The following is a 21,465-nucleotide window of genomic DNA, read 5'->3' as shown; positions in this document are numbered from 1 at the left end:
CCTGCTCTCCAATTGGTCATCTGAACCCCTTGGGATGCTTGATCCTATTTTAAACCATCAGTCTAGAATATATACATAGAAATTGAATTTTTGAATCTTAAAATATATGCACTCTTGAATTAAGCAAATAATTTAAAATTGCTTTTCAAAGATTGTGCCAATTTATACTTCCATCAGTACTGTATGAGAGGTTCTGTATCTTTCCAATACTTGGGATTATGAAATTATAATTTTTAACAATCTGACAGGGGAAAGAAAATATTATCTAAATTTGCATTTTGGATGACAATGAGCAATTTTTATGTTTATTAGCCGTTAGAATTTCTTCAGTGAATTGTTTGTTGATATCCTTTGGCCATTTTGCTAATGGGGTGCTTATGTTTTAAATAATTTGTAATATATATTAATATATAAAACAATTACTTTATAACTATTAGAATAAAGAATGAGTATATAATTCTTCATCCTAATACTTAGGCAGTTGTATAAAGGTTATTTTATTTTATTTTTTTAAATTTATTTATTTTAATTGGAGGCTAATTACTTTACAATATTGTAGTGGTTTTTGCCATACATTGACATGAATTAGCCATGAGTGTACATCTGTTCCCCATCCTGAACCCCCCTCCCACCTCCCTCCTCATAAAGTTTAAAAATGTTCTCCCAATATGTGGCTCAATTTTAGCTTTGTGCATAGTATCTTTTTTAGGACAGAAGTCATTTTTTTTTACTATTTTTTTAATTGAAGTATAGTTGACTTACAGTGTTGTGCTAATCTCTCTTGTACAGCAAAGTGATTCAGTTATACATATATATATGCACATCCTTTTTTATATTCTTTTCCATTGTGTTTTACCATAGGATATAGAATATAATTCTCTGTGCTATACAGTAGGACCTTGTTGTTTACCTATCCTATATGTAGAAACTTACATCTGCTAACCCCAACCTTCTCCCAACCTCCTCCTCCCCCTTGGCAACCACCAGTCTGTTCTCTATGTCTGTGATTCTGTTTCTGTTTCACAGATAGGTTCATTTGTGTCATATTTTAGATTCCACATATAAGTGGTATATAGGATATTTGTCTTTCTCTTTCTGACTTATGTAGTATGATAATATCTAGTTGCATCCATGTTGCTACAAGTGGGATTATTCCATTCTTTTTAATGACTGAGTAGTATTCCATTGTATATATGTACCACATCTCTTTATCCATTTATCAGGACAGAAGTCTTGAACTTCCACGTCGGCAAATGTATCTGTCTTGCTCTTTGTCACTTATGCTTTCTGTGTCTTCCCAGGTGACTTTCCCCAGGTTACAAAGAGAGTCTTACATTGTCTCCCAAAAATTTTAATTCTGCTTCTTTAACATGGGTCATTAAAACAGGTGGCATTTTATTTTTGTGTAAAGTATGAGGTAGGAGGGCTTCTCAGGTGGCTCAGTGGGTGAAGAATCCGCCTGCAATGAAGGAGAAGCAGGAGATGCGGATGCAATCCCTGGGTCAGGAAGATTCCTTGGAGGAGGGTATGGTAACCCACTCCAGTATTCTTGCCTGGAGAATCCCACGGACAGAGGAGCCTGGAAGGAGGGCCACAGTCTGTAGGGTGGCAAAGAGTCGGACATGACTAAAACGACTGAGCACCCATGAGGTAGGAATCAAATTTTATTATTTTCTATGTAAATAGACAGTTGCCCATCAGCCATTTGTTGAATAGCTCAACCTTTCCCATTTGCTTTGTAATGCCAACCTTGCCACATATAATGTTTTCATGTGTAAACAACTTTCATTCTTTTGATTTGTATACATGATATTCTTCTGGTCTATTTCTGTATCCTTGGGCCAGTATTACACCATTTTAGTTATCATGGCTTTATGAGAAGCCTTAATATCTTATAGGGCAAGTTCATCTATTTTTTTCCTTTTCAGAAATTACGTTGGTTAGGCTTCTTTCTCTTTCAGGGAATTGTAGAATCTACATCTCAAGTTACACACACACAAAAGAAATGTTGGGATATTAGTTGCAATGACATTAGTATGAGAAGAATTAATACCTTTAAAATACTGTTTTCCCATCTCTGAACATTCTATGTCTCTTTTTCTAAATCTCTTTCAAAATCTTTCGAGTTTTATAATTTTTCCCATAAAGATCTTGTACAACTTTTGTGAGATTTCTTGATACCTGTTTTTGTTGTTATTTTATATTATATTTTTTAACTACATTTTCAAAAAAATTTGGTTACTAGGAAGACAGTCAAATTTGCATACTGATGTCTATATCCCAAGTCTTGCTGAACTCTTTTATGGTAATATTGTTTGTCTAAAAAATTATTTTCATTTTCTATATCAAAATTTGATAAAAACCTAAGATCATGGCATCCAGTCCCATCACTTCATGGCAAATAGATAGGGAAATGATGGAAACAGTGACAGACTTTATTTTCTTGGGCTCCAAAATCACCACAGTTGGTGACTGCAGCCATGAAATTAAAAGACACTTGCTCCTTGGAAGAAAAGCTATGACCAACCCAGACAGCATATTGAAAAGCAGAGACGTTACTTTGCTGACAAAGCTCCGTATAGTCAGTTATGATTTCTTCAGTGGTCTGTATGGATGTGAGGTTTGGACCATAAAGAAAGCTGAGTGCCCAAGAATTGATGCTTTTGAACTGTGGTGTTGGAGAAGACTCTTGAGAGTCCCTTGGACTGCAAGGAGATCCAACCAGTCCATCCTAAAGGAGATCAGTCCTGAATGTTCATTGGAAGGACTGATGTTGAAGCTGAAACTCCAATATTTTGGCCACCTGATGCAAAGAACTGACCCCTTGGAAAAGACCCTGATGCTGGGAAAGATTGAGGGCAGGAGGAGAAGGGGATGACAGAGGATGAGATGGTTGGATGGCATCACCGACTCGATGGACGTGAGTTTGAGCAGGCTCTGGGAGTTGGTGATGGACAGGGAACCCTGGGCTGCAGTCCACAGGATCACAACTCAGACACAACTGAGCGACTGAACTGAACTGATAATATGTAAAAAATGACTGGATTTTTTTCATCCTTTCCAATATGTATTTTGTTTTTTTCTTTCCTTCCATCCTTCCTTTTTTCTTTTTTTTTCTCTCTCTCTTGTTCTTTCTTTCTTCTTTTCTTCCTATCAGTACATTAGCTAGGACCTCCAGTAATAGATTGAATAGAAATGGTAATGTCTGAAATACTTTTTTTCCTGATGGAAAAATGAGTAAAAGCAACTTTATGTATTTTGTCCATTCTCCCACATGTCTTTTCTCTGGCAACCACACTGCAAAGCTTTTGTTTTTTTCTTCTTTGGTCTTTTTAAAGGACCAGTTTTTAAATCATCTCACAATTTGTATGGAAATATAAGAAACCTCGAATAGCCAAAGCAATCTTGAGGAAGAAGAATGGAACTGGAGGAATCAACCTGCCTGACTTCAGGCTCTACTACAAAGCCACAGTCATCAAGACAGTATGGTACTGGCACAAAGATAGAAATATAGATCAATGGAACAAAATAGAAAGCCCAGAGATAAACCCACGCACATATGGACACCTTATCTTCGACAAAGGAGGCAAGAATATACAATGGAGAAAAGACAATCTCTTTAACAAGTGGTGCTGGGAAAACTGGTCAACCACTTGTAAAAGAATGAAACTAGAACACTTCCTAACACCGTACACAAAAATAAACTCAAAATGGATTAAAGATCTAAACGTAAGACCAGAAACAATAAAACTCCTAGAGGAAAACATAGGCAAAACACTCTCCGACATAAATCACAGCAGGATCCTCCATGACCCACCTCCCAGAATATTGGAAATAAAAGCAAAAATAAACAAATGGGACCTAATTAAAATTAAAAGCTTTTGCACAACAAAGGAAACTATAAACAAGGTGAAAAGACAGCCTTCAGAATGGGAGAAAATAATAGCAAATGAAGCAACAGACAAACAATTAATCTCAAAAATATACAAGCAACTTCTGCAGCTGAATTCCCGAAAAATAAACGACCCAATCAAAAAATGGGCCAAAGAACTAAACAGACATTTCTCCAAAGAAGACATACAGATGGCTAACAAACACATGAAAAGATGCTCAACATCACTCATTATTAGAGAAATGCAAATCAAAACCACAATGAGGTATCATTTCACACCAGTCAGAATGGCTGCTATCCAAAAGTCTACAAGCAATAAATGCTGGAGAGGGTGTGGAGAAAAGGGAACCCTCTTACACTGTTGGTGGGAATGCAAACTAGTACAGCCACTATGGAGAACAGTGTGGAGATTCCTTAAAAAACTGGGAATAGAACTGCCATATGACCCAGCAATCCCACTGCTGGGCATATACACCGAGGAAACCAGAATTGAAAGAGACGCGTGTACCCCAATGTTCATCGCAGCACTGTTTACAATAGCCAGGACATGGAAGCAACCTAGATGTCCATCAGCAGGTGAATGGATAAGGAAGCTGTGGTACATATACACAATGGAATATTACTCAGCCATTAAAAAAATACATTTGAATCGGTTCTACTGAGATGGATGAAACTGGAGCACATTATACAGAGTGAAGTAAGCCAGAAAGAAAAACAACAATACAGTATACTAATGCATATATATGGAATTTGAAAGATGGTAACGATAACCCTATATGCGAGACAGAATAAGAGACACAGATGCATGGAACAATTTTATGGACTCTGAGGGAGGAGGGTGGGACGATCTCGGAGAATGGCATTGAGACATGTGTATTGTCATATGTGAAACAGAGCACCATTCCATGTTCGATGCATGTGACAAGGGCTCAGGGCCGGGGCAATGGGATGATCCAGAAGGATGGGATGGGGAGGGAGGTGGGTGGGGGGTCCGGGAAGGGGAACACATGTAAACCCATGGCTGATTCATGTCAATGTATGGCAAAAACTATTACAATATTGTAAAGTAATTAGCCCCCAACTAAAATAAATAAATTTATAAAAAAAAAAAAAAGAAAGAAACTGTTCACCACCAAAAAAAAAAAAAAAGGACCAGTTTTTGATTTATTTATAATTTCATTCAAAACTTAGTTGACTTCTAATCTTTTTGCATCTAATCATTTCCAAGGGCCTGTAGACACACGTAAAGTTCTTTTCCAGACATATTTCTGAAGTTCTAAAGCCTGGTTATTTGCTTTCTTGCTCATGCCTCCCTCTCAGGTTACAAGGCCAACTACCTTGAGGTCATTCAGCTGGGTTGAATAGGAAGCTTATACCCTTAATCTGATCTCTAATACAGGGCAGAATCTCTCTTTTTTTGTAATTGATGTAAAATTCACATAACATAAAATCAATATTTTAAAGTATGTAAAGTACTAAAGATGTAGGTAACACCAAGTGAATATTGACTGCAGTATAGGTGGTGAGAAGTGGTTGGACTCTGGATATATTTTGAAGGTGGCGTGAATTAGAGTTCCTGACAGATTGGATACGGGGTGAGAGAGAGTGTTGAGCCTAGTTAACCAGAAGGATGGAAATTGAGTACCTTCATTGGTCTCCTCATGTGAGCCCAAGGCTTAGCCCACTGTCGCTATGAGCACTAAAACCCTAAGCCCTGCCTGCATGGTAGAAGCCAGCATCATCGCCTTCCCGAATCCAGGTGATCTGTGCCATCAGTGCAGCTTCTCGCTGCCCTAAGTTCCTGCTCTTGACCTTTCTCTTACTTTCTTCCAAACTCAGCTAGGCATTTAACTTTGCTTCTTATATTGGGTTGACCAAAAAGTTCATTTGGGTTTTTCCATAAGTTATTGTTGGTTAATAAGTTAATATTAGGTTGGCACATTTTTAGGCCAACCTAATATATTATCTAGCATTTTTGAGTAGTAACAGTGGCAGGCTTCCCAGGAGGCTCAGTGGTAAAGAATCCACCTGACAATGTAGGAAACACAGGTTCGATCCCTGGGTGGGGAAGATCCGCTGGAGGAGGAAATGGCAAACCACTCCAGTATTCTTGCCTGGAGAATTCCATGGACAACGGAGCCTGGCAAGCTACAGTCCATGGGGTCAACAAAGAATCACACGACTGAGCACACCCACACAAACCGGCAAGGTTATAGTTACATAATCCACTATATCACTGGACCTTTTACTTTACTAGATTATATCATGTATCTTTCCTGTCAGAAAAGAAGCAACATCTAAATTCCAGAAAGTTATAGCAAAGAGTTGAGACTTTTGCCTTCCCTTCCAAGAAAATCCCACTTTTATGTATACATTGTATTTTCATGATTACATGGGAAAAATTACTTATCTTTGAAGCCAGTTGAATAGAAGCAGCTCAAAACAAGATGAAATTTCACTGAAGTATTTTATAATTGTTCTCAGATTATTTTCACACAGATATCATATAATCATTCTCACTAAATCTATTTTTACCTATCTAAATTAATCTTCTCTCTCTTTTCTCGTGATCTTTTTGTAAAAGACTCTACTGAATGTACTTAAAAAGCATAATTTTTTTTAACAAAAAGTAGGACAATAAGCTTTCTGTCAGTCTGCCTACAGATAAATATGGGTCATGGATTTGAACCTAGCAGAAGAAACGTATACCTTTTTCTTGGTATGCTCTCAAAACTTTATAAAATGATAAGTAAAACAACAGTTATAAATTTTAATGTATAAACCACTAGGATTTTTTAGAAAAATAATAACAGGAAAGAAATCACAAAATTTTGGAAGCTAGAAAAATTTTTGGTTCTTTGTATTTAATAGCTTCAACTCAAGCAGAGAAAGTTCAGAACTCAAGCTTATAGTAGCAGAAGATATTAAGATACAAACTGATGCAGGCCATAAAACCTTGGAAAGGATGGATCAGCAACTGGACACTCATGGTACTTCTAAAAGTAGACACACAGTACTTCTAAAAGCAGTATGGGTCTAGAAAGAAGTGACTTGGATATAAAGTTTTTAAAAGGAACAAGTTACCTGTAGAGTCCCTTCCCTTCTTTTTACAACCACGCTGCTTCCTCTCCTTATTGCTGACAAAGGATAATAAATTGTGTTATCTAAAGATAACGGATCTAAGAGATTTTAAATTCAGATTCCAGGTTCAGTTAAGGCCAGAGTGACCATCATATTAAAACTAGGTGAACTTAGTGAAAATCTGCATCCAGAATATGGTGACCACTCTCCAACCTGTCTCCCAGTCAGCTTCACTCAGTGGGAGATTAGAGGATTCCTCCCTAAGAAAACTGACTAGACCAAGGAAAAAAGACCTACGGATACTAACCTACAGGTATCGACGCATTCCCCCAATGAAACGGACAGGTGTGCACCAGATTGCCCTATAGTAAAACTCACCAAATGATAGCCCGCACTCACTCATACTGAGTTTCCAACCATCACTTTTGTAAAATAAACAACACAGATCATGAGATATTTGAGAAAAATCTCTATAATAAAAAAATAAATAAACAGGAAAAAAAGAAACTCAGACAAAACAGATGATGCAGAAGCAAAAGAAAGCTTCATTATAAAACAAAAACCAAAAAACCTCTAACTTCCCTGGTGGTCCAGTGCTTAAGATTGTCCTTCCAATGCAGGGAGCACAGATTAGACCCTTGGTTGGGGAACTAAGATCCTACATGCTGCATGGCATGGAAAAAAAATAAACTGTTAATAATAATCCTCTCTAGGGGAAAAAGACAAATTAGGAGTTTGAGATTAACATATACATACTCCTCTCTATAAAACATAACCAAAAATGACCTACTATATAGCACAGGGAACTATACTCAGTGTTTTGTAATAACCTATAAGGGAAAAGAATCTGAAAAGATACATATATATATATAACTGAATCACTGTGGTATATACCTGAAACTAACACAATATTGTAAATCAACTGTACTTAAAAAAGAAAAAAAAAAACCCTCTCTAATGTCCTAGGAGAAATAACAGAATATAATACAACTCTGGAAAAAGAATGAAAAGCTATATAAAAACTTATTCATAAAACAAAAAGGTCTTTTGGAAATTAAAACAGTAGTAAAACTTTTAAATTAAATAGAATTATTGTAATATAAAGTTGAGATATTCTCTCAGAGAGTAGAGCAAAAAAAGAGAGAGAGAGGAAAGACAGAGAACAGTCTAAGAAATCCAACATATGAATAACAGGAGTTTCAGAAAAAGGAAACGAAGGAATGAGAGGAGAGAAAACCAGATTAATACAAGAAAAATTCCTAAAACAAATAACATGAATTTACAGATTCAATGAACAACAAGAAAGGACCATAGCAGAGCATATAATCTTGAAATTATAGAATGTTAAAAAGGAAGAGAGGATTCTGAAGGCTTTCAGATGGAGAAAGGAAAATTAGAGTAACAGATTTTGCAAAAACAGTATAGGAGTACTTAAAGAGAAAAGAAGGAATGCTTTCAAAATTATGAAAGAAAATGATTTCCACACTAGATTTCTATAACCAAATTACCAACTCAGTGTAAGGGTAGAATAAAGACATTTCTAGGCATGTAAATTTTCAGAAATTTACCTCCCAGTCACCCTTTCCAAGAAATTTTCAGAAGAAATTTTTCACTAACAAGAGGGAATAAATCAAGAAATGAAAAGAAATGAGATTGAAAAAACAGGAGGCAAACACAAGAGAAGGACATGCCCAGAATAGAAGAAAGATCTGAAGATTGAAGCTCTAGGTACAGCAAACCTGGACCCCAACCAAAACCCACCTGAGCAGATCAAAAGACTCTGTGTGGAACTTCCAAGATAAAGCAGAAGGGATTTCCCCGGTGGTCCAGTGGTTAAGAATCTGCCTGGCAATGCAGGGGACATGGGTTCAATCCCTAGTCCAGGAAGATCCTACCTGCCTCAGAGCAACTAAGCCCATGCGCCACAAATACTGAGCCCTCATGCTGCAACTACTGAAGCCCATACACCCTAGAGCCCATGCTCTGCAACGAGAAGCCACTGCAATGAGAAGTCCACACACTGCAACAAGGAGTAGCACGCTCTGTCCACAGATAGAGAAAGTCCTCAGGCAGCAAAGAAGAGCCAGCGCAGTCAAAAATAAATATATGTATACCTATGGCTGATTCATATTGATGTTTGACAGAAAACAACAAAATTCTGTAAAGCAATTATCCTTCAATTAAAAAATAATTTTTTTAAAAAGAAATTTAAAAAAATAGATAAAACAAAAGGATCCAACACAGGAGCCATCAAAGGAAGGATTTTTTTTTTGGAGGTATGGTAGGAGTTATTATATCCTCTTTTCTATAGTTGGAAACAGAAAAAATCAAGAACTATATATATATATTTCTAGTAATATATATGTATAGTAATAATACATAAGTATTTTTAGTAATCCAGAGGAAAACAAACACCAGGAAAAAATAAACAGCTAAATGATATGCATTGAGCAAGTATTTACTGATCACCACTATATGTCAGACACTGTTTTAGGTCAGGGTTTCTCAACCGTGGAGCACTTGGGACTGCCCTAGGCCTTGTAGGCTGTTCAACAGCATTCCTGGCTCCTAGCCATTAGACGCCCAGTAGCACCCCCCCGACATTCATGACAGGCAAAAATGTCTCCTGATATTGCCCAATGCTCTCGGGAAGGCACAAGCATCCCCAGGTGAGAACCACTGTTCCAGGTAATAGGGATTCAGCAGCTAACAAAACACACAAACAAGAGCTGAGAGTGATTACCTCTGAAAAACAGGATTGGGGTGGGAAGGAGCAGCACAGGAGAAGGCACTTTTTACTCACACACCTTATCGAATTCTGACTGCCCAAACTGTACATGCATGTTACATTAATAAAAGAGAATAAATGATCTAAGAGAAGAATGTAAAGCCTGTTTATACCTTAATTCAATATTTCTACACAAGGCAGTAGAGAGTCACACAATTCTAGATCTGAATTCCAGCTCCGTCACTTTCTCTAAATCTGAGACAAGTAACTTCAACCTTTCTGAACCTCATTTTTCTTCAACACTGTAAAACAGGAGTATTAACCTAAGGTTATTATGCTTATTACATAGTATTGTGCAGAAATACATATAACGCACGTCCTATAGTACCTGCACTTAAAGCATTATAACACATTGGAAAGTACACCTAGTCACTAGCTTCCATACTCCAAATCCTTGGGAATAACCAGTATCATCTTGGATATACAAACCTGGGCTCCCATAACTTGTCATAAACTATAGAGTCATGAGGCCATCTGAGTAACATACCAGGACTCATGTCACTTACAGTAAGCACTGCAAGGATCTACCTTGATTTTGTTCTTGGGAAATCACCATACACTGAGACTAAAGAAGCAGACCTGATGTATGAAGAAAGATAACTGAAATATGATAGTTTTCCTTATCCAGGTGGCAGACAGCAGAAATCCATGTAAGCATCAAACAATTCACTTGTATCATGACTAGATGAAAAGCAGTTACATGTATTTTAAAAACAAAAAGGAGTGGACCGAATGAAAACAATAAAGCTTACTTCAGGGGGGTGGGCAGAAATTTTATAATTTTATAAAAATTTTATAAAATTTTTTAAAATTTTATAATTTTGTGTGGCCACATTTCATTTCTCTTCATTGCTCCTTGAATTCTTTCAATAATTTTAATAATATTTAATAAAAGTGAGCTATTTTGTTTAGGTTAATTAGGTGAAGATATGAAAGTTTTTGTATCATACTTAAGGAAATACATCTCATTATTCATCAAAATATTAATAATGGCATAACTTATTCTTATATCCAGTCTTGATATACTGTATTCACTATCTTGGTTAATTCTCACAGTCTGGGCTACTCTGTGGCAGGTACTATTATCCTCATTTAATAAGCAGATTTAGTCATTCATTTTTTTTCAACAAATATTATCCAAATAGTTGCTCTATATGGTTGGTTCACTGTTGGGACTATAGCAGTGAATGAAACAGACAAAAATCCCTGCCTTCATAGAGCTTACATTCTCAACAAACAATAAAAAGTAAAATTTGCATATTGTTAGAGGAGAGGTAACTACTTTGGGAAAAAATAATCTATTGAAAGGGGAAAGGGCTATTGGAATGGAGATGGGTTAGCAATTTTAAACAGGGTTGTAAGGGAGAGGGACATTTGTCAAATCATGAAGATGAGGAAACTGGAGTTCAGAGAGTAACTTTTCAAGGTCAAAAATTTAAAAAGCCAATAAAACTACAGCTGAACACCATAAGGAATCTTGGTGCATTTTAGAACAATTTAATCAAATCCATTCTTCTAAATAGTTCTAATATGTATTGTAGGGTACATATTAATCCAGAAATGAGAAGAAATCATGGAATTTGTTTTTTTTTTTATTTCAGGCCAAAGAATCCCCCCAAACAATAAAGATTCTTTGGAGGATATGGCAGAAATGCTGCAAAAAGATCATAATCATCAGCATGACAATTCTCCTTTCAATCATCATCATTCTTTTAACTACAAACTTTATACCCATCCTTCTCTCCATCCTCAGCTGGTACCAATAAATTGTTATATGTAATTATAGAATTCTATCACCAACAATTACAAACGCATTCTCTAGTGGTAGGAGGGCTTCCCTGGTGACTCAGACTATAAAGTGGTAGGAGGAATGGAGGAAGAAGGGGTTGGAAGTATTTCCTTGTCCCTTTGGTGTCTCTTGACTGTTATCTTTGTCTCTCTTCCATTTCTGTAACCCCATTTGGTTTGAGGGGTGGGGGGTTTTTGTTATTACCATTGCTCCACTACTTTTCTGTATTACAAGCACAAACCCTGGAATCAGACTGCCAAGTTTCAGTTCTCCACTCTGCCACATACCATACAGGTGACTTTAGACAAGTTGGTTATGTTTGGTGCTGTTTCATCTTTAAAATGGAGCTAATAATAACACCACAGAGTTGTCTACCCCATAGTAAATGCTATTTAAGTGTTAGTTATTACTTAATAGGAAAGATGATTCCATTTATGGCACTGACTAAATTCCCATCATCTTACTCTTTACTCAGAAATGACCTTGACCTTAAAATTTCCTGATCTTGGGACTTCCCTGGTAGTCCAGTGGCTAAGACTGGACTCTCAATACGTCCGGTCTGGGTTCGACCCCTGGTCAGGGAGCTAGGTCCCACATGCTGCAACAAAGATCAAAGATCCTATGTGCTGCAAGCAAGACCTGGTGCAGCCAAATAATTTTTTTTTTTAATGAGAATCTTTACATGAGTACAGTCCAGATATACATCACCTCTTTTACACACTTTCATTGAAATTAAAATTCAAACCATTGTGTTTTATACTAGGCATTTTTGGGGGGTAAAGTTTTAAAAAAAGTAAGAAAGCTTTGTCATTTCTCAAATAAATCACAGGTCATGTCTTCTATTTTACTACACCAACAGCTTTTTCTTTTTGAGTGACACACTCATTCAATAACCATGAATCACTAAGATTTCTAAAAACCAAAACATTCAACTTCTTTACAGTTGGTTAACAAGGTTTCATGAGTTGTTTCCTAAGTGGAAACATGAGGTCTGAGGTAGGTTTCTGTTGGTGGTGGTGGTTTATTTGAACGCCACGCAGGATCTTGGTCCCCTGACCAGGGATCAAACCCGTGCCCCCTGCAGTGGAAGTGTGGAGTCTTAACCACTGGATGGCCACAGAAGTCTCATAAAGTCGGCTTTAAAATCATAAAAGTCACAGTGACCCATGGGGAAGAATAAAAAGATCAGAAGTTCCTGACTACTAGAGAACTCATTTTAATCCTAATAATGATCTAATTTCAGCATTTTAAAAAATAGGTCCCAATTCCTCCAGCACAATATCACATTTCCATTCACCAAATGTTTTTTATTAAAGCATTTTCAATGTTAGAAATTTTTGGAGTTTCTGTAATTTATACCCTGGAGGGGGACAAATACAGTCCAACATAATGTAATAAGTGCTTTGGGGGAGAGGTGTTTCAATGACATGAAGAGGTAAAAACAATTATATTTAGTATAATGTAAAGCACATAAAACAGTAGTTCTAAGCACATAAGTGCTATGTTAATGTTGTTCAGTCGCTAAGTCATGTCCAACTCTTTGCAACCCCATGGACTTGCAGCATGCCAGGCTTCCTTGTCCTTCACTATCTCCTGGAGTTTGCTCAGAACTTGTGTCCACTGAGTCGGTGATGCCATCCAACCATCTCATCCTCTGTCATCCCCTTCTCCTCCTGCCTTCAATCTTTCCAGCATCAAAGTCTTTTCCAGTGAGTCGGCTCTTCGCATCAGGTGGCCAAAGAATTGGAGCTTCAGCGTCAGTCCTTCCAATGATATTCTGGGTTTATTTCCTTTAAGATTGACAGCTTTGATCTCCTTGCTGTCCAAGGGACTCTCAAGAGTTTTCTCCAGCACCACAGTTCAAAAGCATCAGTTTCTCAGCCCTCAGACTTCATGGTCCAACTCTCACATCAGTACATGACTACTGGAAAAACCATAGCTTTGTCTATATGAACCTTTGTCAACAAAGCAATGTCTCTGCTTTTAAATATGCTGTCTAGGCTTAGACATAGCTTTACTTTGCAGATGAGAAAATAGCAAAGTTAAATTCTAGATCACGTAGTTAGACAGCTTTTACTGATTCAAGTACTAACTGAAGTATATAGTCATGAAACCCACGTTCAACTCAGAGTATATTATCTGACTGCTTAAGTTAATTGTGGGCCAGACAACATATCAGTACTATTTTGCTTTGGGCCAGGTTAGTAGTTGTTTCTGGAGGGTAGAGATAGGATTCTTAAGTTTTGTAAGAAGAGATATTGTCCTGAGTTTTGCTGGCATTATTTTTGAAGCCCTATAAAATTTACCTATTATTTCTACAACTTATAATTATGTATAAAACAACGTACAGTGAAGTCGCTCAGTCGTGTCCAACTCTTTGAGATGCCATGGACTGTAGCCTACCAGGCTCCTCTGTCCATGGAATTTTCCAGGCAAGAGTACAGGAGTGGGTTGCCATTTCATAAAACAATGCTTCACTGATTGCCAGTGAATACTGGCATATTTATTGCTTGAAGACATGGAACTTAAAGATCACCTCATCTAACCACCACCTCACCCTCAGTTTTACATATTGAGATGCCAAGACCCAGAAGCTTGAACATTATGCTACATGTTATTATGTCACTACATGCCTTTGCAACGTCCTCTCCACTTGCACTGTTTAAAGCATCACCCTGGTTCCAGGAAGCAAGTCTCACAGAATGCCTGTTTGCCCAGGCAGTCTGAGAGTTTGTTTTCCAGATGTGTGTTTTTTACCAACTCTTGAAAGCTGCCAGGAAGAAGTAAGGAAAGCACTCGTTTAGCAAGGAGTGTTTCCCTGCTATCTGTGCTACATCTGTCACAATATACCCAAGTAGAAAGAAACAAATATTTAGACAATCTTAGATTTTTCATTTGTGGGTTCAAATACTGAGTTCCTACTCAGCACCAAAACAGTCCTAGAACATTAGGATTTATTCTAAGTTACGCAAAGAATCAGACACGACTGAGCGACTTCACCATTCTGATAGAGATAACCAATGTTTGAGAAACTAATGGCTGTATACACAAGTGTAAGAAGTGGTCCTGATGTTAAGGGAAGCTTACATTTCAGTTGAGAAGGCAAGATCCATAAAGATCATAAATACCCTAAAATACCATCTACTTAAATGGTGACTGTGTGGCAGGGAATAAATACAAGAAAGATAATGATCATCACTGGCTCCAATCATTAAGAGGGATGGGAATTGGACCCTACTGGAAATCAAAGTTATCTCAACAGGTAAAGGCAGTCCCATTAACATTACTGACCACTGATGGGCTAGTACTGTTTAAATACTTTTTAATTTAATCCTCACAACCTTGAGGTACATGATATTCTTCCCATCTTACAGATAAGAAAACTGAAGCACAAGTTAGATAACTTGCCAGACTCTATTCGGCTAATGTAGTTAAGAGAAATGAAGACACAGCTGGCTGTGGGGGTGGAGAAAGTGGACTAGACCTGGGGAGTTCAATCAGTACACATGCATCCATTCAGAGGACCTGCAGAGAGCTCAGCCTTCAGGTCACTTTCCACACTATCCAGGATGTTTTTATTCACTCCCACAGCACTGCCTTCTCTGGCAATAACCTTCCTTCTGAATTACAAATGATTTTCTACTGGAGACCCTCACTTGGGTATCATGCAAACACCTCAAATTTTAAATCCTGAAACTAACTACATACTTTTCTTTTCCCCAGGAAACTTATTTATTTCAAAAGGGGATCACAGCTATTCCATAATCTAGAACTGTCTTTAGCCTACCCTAACTCCTCCCTCCTGCTTATCTCATCTTTCCGCATCACTTACGAAAATCACGGGGCTACTACAAGGAACCTCATAGCAACAAACTCCAGAAGAGTGACAAAAGCAAAAGCAGGGAGTCCCTGCAGGTTCCCAGGCAAGCTTCGCAAAGGGCACTCATTCCCATCACGGTGGGCAATTACATGTGTCTACTCCCCACAAGCCTGGCCACATCATACTTGTTGTATGAAGCTGAGAACCACCATCAAAACACTTTGCACAAACCTCCTAAAGAACATCAAAATTTTACAGCGGGAAAAACTGATGCTTGTTGGAGTTAAAATTTTATTTGCCCAACATCACAGGGCAAATGACAGAGCAGAACCTCAGAATCATTCATTTGGTATCATCTATTCCACTGAATATACTAAACAAGAATTTAAAAAATAATCTACTAGACAGACTGTCCCACACATTCTAATAAATCTGAGAATTATTTTAACTTTTGAAAGTTCATTCTCTCTTTATATAGAATGTTAGCAGAACCTAGAACTACAGAATGCATGATTTCATTCTAGCTTGCATTTAGACAAATCACAAGCTGGTTAAAGAAGGAGTTCATTTGAGGGGAAGCACCTGTTCAGTACTATGACCCACCCAATAATGGCAACCTCTCTCTTTGCAGACCAGCACAATGGGCAACCCACACTCCTTGAAAGGAGTTCTCAAAGGACACAAACATAGGAATATAATGAAATAATAGTTAGGCTTTTTCTGTATTTACATTGACTACAAGTACCTTGGTTAACATTACTGCTATTGCACACCTCTAATTTGCCATTTTTTGGAAAATGTGTAAGTCTTCAAAGATATTAAATGCATTCCCAGGCCTTTTGGTGGTTTCACCACAATCTGACAGCAAGCCCAACTGAGGGCAAAGACTGAACATCCCCATAGAGATTACTCCTATTGCAGGCATCCTTTCTCAGAACATGTTGGAGAAAACTGGAAATTGCTCTTTTTTGGTCCATCCCAGTCTCAACTTTTAATATTATTTAACCAATTATGCATAAAATCCCATCATTTAACATTATGTCCTTTTTGACTTGACAGTAGTTGCCTTACCTTTTCAACTAAGAAAATAAGACCTATGTTATTTCAAGAAATTCACCCAAGAGGGGAAGCTTAAATAAAAAAAGAAAAAGAAAAAAGACAGTGCAAAAAATGCATGACTGCTATAAGAGTTTAATTGTAAAACAAAAGCACTACATTGTAATTTGAACATGAGTAATCTTTTCAGAAAAGGAAGTTTAGTGCAAATCAAAACCCCATTAAAGCCCACTATAAACTTTATATGAAGACTCTAGAAGTAGACTCCTAGAACTGGAAACATTTGGTTCCAACAGAATTTGCTCAGGGAAAGTATGCCTGGAAATGTCAGATGGTACAGAGAACATCATGTTGGGTTTAAAATCAAATCAACCAGGTTCTTAAAAAATGACAAGCTGATAGACCTGAATACATGTAACTAATTAATTAGTAGTAGCATGCTTTATTTATCAATGATTGGAGAAGCAATTTACAACAAATTTCTGAGCATTTTGAAGTTTTCTTTATTGCCATAGCCAATCTCGTAACTAACCCATTCTTCCAATTTCTTTTAAAAAGGGTTCCACTTCACCAGTCTGAGATTGGCAAATGTTTTCTAAATGTGTGATAAAGCCCCATGTAATCAGGGCTATCCACACAACAGAAAGGGGGCAATTACTTTCCTCAAGTATTTATTCAAAGCATAGCTTTCCATGACATATTAAATGTCACACTTAGGTACTGGCGCTAACAGACCTCTTAAGTTTCTTCTAGTGTTTTAAGAGAAATTTTTAAAAATTCAGGAAAGTAACCTTGCCTTCAAATTCTAAAATAAAACAAAATGCCTACACAAATAAAATGTATACCTTGAAATAAACTATCTTTCCAAGCAACTTATCTAAGTTTCTCAAAATAGAATCCAGTAACCCTAATATCCATGTTTAATGAATAGAACCTTTCCTATTGTCTGTACTTTCTTTGAAGACTGTAAAGAATTCCTCCTATGACAAGTAAAATAACTCACTTGGACTGCTGTAACAAGAAACACCTTGCTCACTTAGGATCTTATTCCTATAAAGTATCTCACCCTTTTTAAGTAGTAAAACAATTTTATCAAGTCCTTTTCATGTTCTTTCTGTCCCTCCAAATTATCCACCTTTACAGGGCTTAGTGGGGAAAATTAACACGTAGCACTTACCCCATTGCTGTCTTCTAAATTACACAGTCCCTTGGATCCTAGTCTTTATCCAAAGCTACAGGTAGTGCTGGTGGTAAAGAACCCGCCTGCAAATGCAGCAGACGAAAGCGATGTGGGTTCAATCCCTGGGTCGGGAAGATCCCCTAGAGAAGGGCATGGCAACCCACTCCCAGTACTCGTGTCTGGAGAATCCCATGGACAGAGGAGCCTGGTGGGCTACAGTCCGTAGGGTAGCAGAGTCAGAAACGACTGAAGCAACTTAGCACACACTATACTATAGTCATAGGCTGTTGTAATTACATCTCATTCATTAGATTCTAAAAGATGCTTATGAACAAATAAGACAATATGTAATCAGCCCAACTCAAGACAACACTCAATTTTAAACAGAGCTGCTGATTAACAATTTGTAAAAATGGAATCGATGAGTGAGATCAGTGACAAACCAAGGGGGCAATATGCAGGCAATAGAATGTACTGCCTCAAAAAATTTAGTAACTACCTCCTCCCACCACCTCCATTCCTTTCCCAGCTTGTACACTACTGCTGTCATCTCGTACACTCTTTAGAATGTCAAGTCTATTTTTTTTCTTTCAAGCTGGACCTGGGGTCTGTGATTAAAATCCTTGAGTGGTGTTAAGTTTTATGAAACATGAACCTTTGTCTTTACACACGATAGAAGTAAAAACAAAAAATTCTTATGAAAACAGCAAGCTTAACTAACCATCTTAAAGCAAGTCCTTACAACTCTAGTGCAGCTAAGATCACTCGGTGTATGTGAAATATAGAATTCCAGGCAACATCTCCAAACAATACTGATTCTGATATAAATAGCCTGCAAGCCTCTTTTGAAATACCAACAGATTATAATAAATTTTCCCCCAACTTTTCAGATTATAGGCAATTGACAGCAATATATAGCCCAAGCCAAATCATTTTACACAGCTGGATATTCATCTTGCTAGAATCATGTTACATATGCAAAATTTCAGATTAGACTCCTAAATATGGCCAGTAGTGAATAAAGGGTACATCGGTATGCATTTTTCTCAACTGTTTCAAAGGTAGGTAGTAACAATGTCTTTATGAAATCTAGGGTCATCCTTAAGTATTAGTGCACTGATAAACTGCACTATTAAGTAAACTGTACCCAAATAAATTTACTGAGATGTCAGCGTATCCATTATGCATGGATCCAGATTTTTACATTTCTGGTTAATCTGACTCTAAACCAAATAAACTTATTATACATTTCAGGAAAAAACAAAACACCATGATGGACAGTGGAATCAGTCCTTGTTTTAAAATTCCCAATACCTCAAGGCTGCACACATACAGTACTTTTAAAGTGCAAGGTAACAACTTCAAAGAACTTTTCCAGGCAGTAAAACAAAGCACATAAACTATAGAACACAAAGAACTGATAATCAGATTCTAATGTTATTAGTTAGATTACCTTTCAAAATTATCTCAGCATAAATGGAACCTGGAGAGGTGTCCACACACTATATTCTAACTTGTATACAACAAAGAACAATGAAGCAGTCACCATACCAATGCAGAAAGAGTAATGTGGTAAACAAGACCTACAACCTTGTAAAACATACTGAAAATAAGAAAAGGGACAAAGGAGAAAACCCAGGACCCTGGGAAGAAAAATTAATTATCTCAGATGGTAACAGATATCTAGTCAATCAAAAGGTATCAAAATCCAAATTAGGACAACAGGCATAGAAAATGGGATCAGTAGCTCTAACAGGTCTACAAAACTGATGGGACAAGTGAAATCAAAGCTTCCTAACACTGTCCAGCAAGTAAATGAGATTGGTTCTATGTTCAACTAGCAACCTACCTGTAAACTTTACTTTTTGGCCAAACTTTAGAAGGGCACTGACCTACCTGTACTTCGTCTGCCTCATTTGGTTCCCCCAATCCTTTCATCACCACACACACACACAAAAAAAAGGCTGCTTATCACTTCTAGTCTCTTCAGAAATCTTACTAAAACTCAGTGCTTAAAAAAGGGGGGGGGGGGGCAGGGAGAGCAGGCTGGCAACAGTCCCTGGCAAAAACTGGTTGTTTAAAAAAAATCCACGGTAAGGACAAAAAAAATGGACAGGAGGCAATCCCCCGGATTACCACTGGCAATCCAACTTTCACTGTCAGTGGGCATGGATTCGATCCCTGGTCAGGGAACTAAGATTCCACAAGTCATACAGTCAAAAACCAAAACAAACAAAAACCATAAAAAAGAAGAAACTACTGAATTATATAAGCTGCAAAGCTTTGAACAAATGGCAATTGACTAAGCAGACAAGAAAGGAATTTTCTGTCAGCAGTGAGGGTATTTCAAATTGTATCACAGAACCTCCAAAGGCTTATTAAGCAATTGGCAGCCCTGATATCTCTGGAAAAGAGGTAAAGGGGAGGATTGGTTGACAAGCAATTAAACCTCCGTATCCTCTCTGTACTGCAGGACAACTGAACTCCCCTATCCTGGCAGAAACTTGTCTGAGCAGGTAAGGGAGGGTGGTCTTTGAACAGGCATACTGTCATGAAAACAAAGGAGTTAAAAAGTACTTTACTTGCTCAGATCCCTCAGGTTTCTCCTGACACTGGGATCTCAGAACATTGGCAGCCAAGTTTTTTTACCCTCCAGGCAGCAGAATGGAAAAAAAAAAAAAAAAAGACTTCTTTGGGAAACCTGATCAGCTCAAAGTGGGGGAGAAACGGATCAAGAGGTTCCTCAATAAAATGAGACAGCCTGACTGCCTAGCAGTGAACCCCATCGTTGACAAGTCCCCATCCTCCCCACCCCTCAGCCCCACACACAACATCCAAGCAGCTTTTAAAATGCTCCACTCCTAAATATGAGCTAAGGATCACCAAATATTTGAGGAAGATGAAGGGCAGAGGCCAAAGCAACAGGAAAGAAAAGCACCTTGCAGGAAACTAAACTTTCAAAGCTCCAAATAATCTTAGAGATGAAGAAAAGATAACCCATGGAATAACAGGTTGGAAGGGGTGGCCTTAGAAATCGACTGAAATTTAAAACCTTAAAAAAAAAAAGCTGAAAGTTGTAAAATCGCTCGAAGTATAATTAACAACTTGCAATGGTGAGCAGGGCTCACACCCAAATAACAATTTCAGAGAACCAAAAGACTGAGGTGGTGAAGGGCATGTAGCAAGACTAGCTCAGTAACATTTCCCAGAATTGAAGAGCATGTTTACACAATGACAGGACCCACTGAGTGCTCAACACAATGGATGAAACAAACCCAAGACAGTCATAAAACTGGAGAACACTGAGGATAGTGGTAAAACACTAAGCATTTCATATGAATAATGCAAGACTCAAAACATCAAATCTCTTAACGAAACCTTGAGTTTTCTATTGAGTCAAACTAGCACTGATAATTCAGTTACAAGGATGGAATAGACCTTTATAGATGGAAAGGCCTCAGCAGGAAGATGGGCTATACAAAAGCAAGACCTGGGATTCAGGGAAACAGAGAACCTAAATGGATAGGTAAAGAAAGGGAAACCACCACCACTGTCCCCCGCCAATAACAGCAAAGCCTCAACTTATTCAACAATTTTGAAGGGCAAGGAGTTCAGATTGAAATACAAAAGACCTAAAAACAACATGAAGCTGATGAATAGATTTATATAAAGGGAGTTTTTCAATTCTGTGCAAGTTTGGAAGCAAATCAGAGCCCAGTGCACAGGAAAATATTCATCTCGGTCAAGAAGTAACACCTGAAAGGGATCTGGGAATAGCACTTTAAATGTGGTATCAAATATATGGAAACAAATGGTGTAAAAATCAACGTTTACCCTAATGCTGTATGCAAGTATAACT

General features: G+C 37.6%; 1 protein-coding gene across 5 annotated transcripts in view; it reads left to right on the top strand.

The window, feature by feature from the left end:
* The window catches only part of LOC145543138 (uncharacterized), a 54,202-nt gene that overhangs the window by 28,424 nt on the left and 4,313 nt on the right, over nt 1-21,465 (top strand). For 3 of the 5 annotated variants that reach the window (XR_014080481.1, XM_081583724.1, XM_081583696.1), the window contains one exon: nt 11,363-12,884. The exons of 1 other annotated variant lie outside the window; for it this stretch is intronic. Coding sequence is in view for 3 of the 4 variants with exons in the window: in XM_081583724.1 (XP_081439850.1) it covers nt 11,363-11,527 (165 nt within the window). In the remaining variant the exon portion in view is untranslated. Of the gene's footprint in view, nt 1-6,763; nt 7,067-11,362; nt 12,885-21,465 lie in introns of those variants that run through there. One more of the 5 variants, XM_081583708.1, reaches the window with a different exon arrangement.

This window comes from Giraffa tippelskirchi, chromosome 1 (genome assembly GCF_054371585.1).
Source record: "Giraffa tippelskirchi isolate mGirTip1 chromosome 1, T2T-mGirTip1v1.2.pri, whole genome shotgun sequence".
NCBI lineage: Eukaryota > Metazoa > Chordata > Mammalia > Artiodactyla > Giraffidae > Giraffa > Giraffa tippelskirchi.
This window is presented reverse-complemented; position numbering and strand designations above follow the sequence as displayed.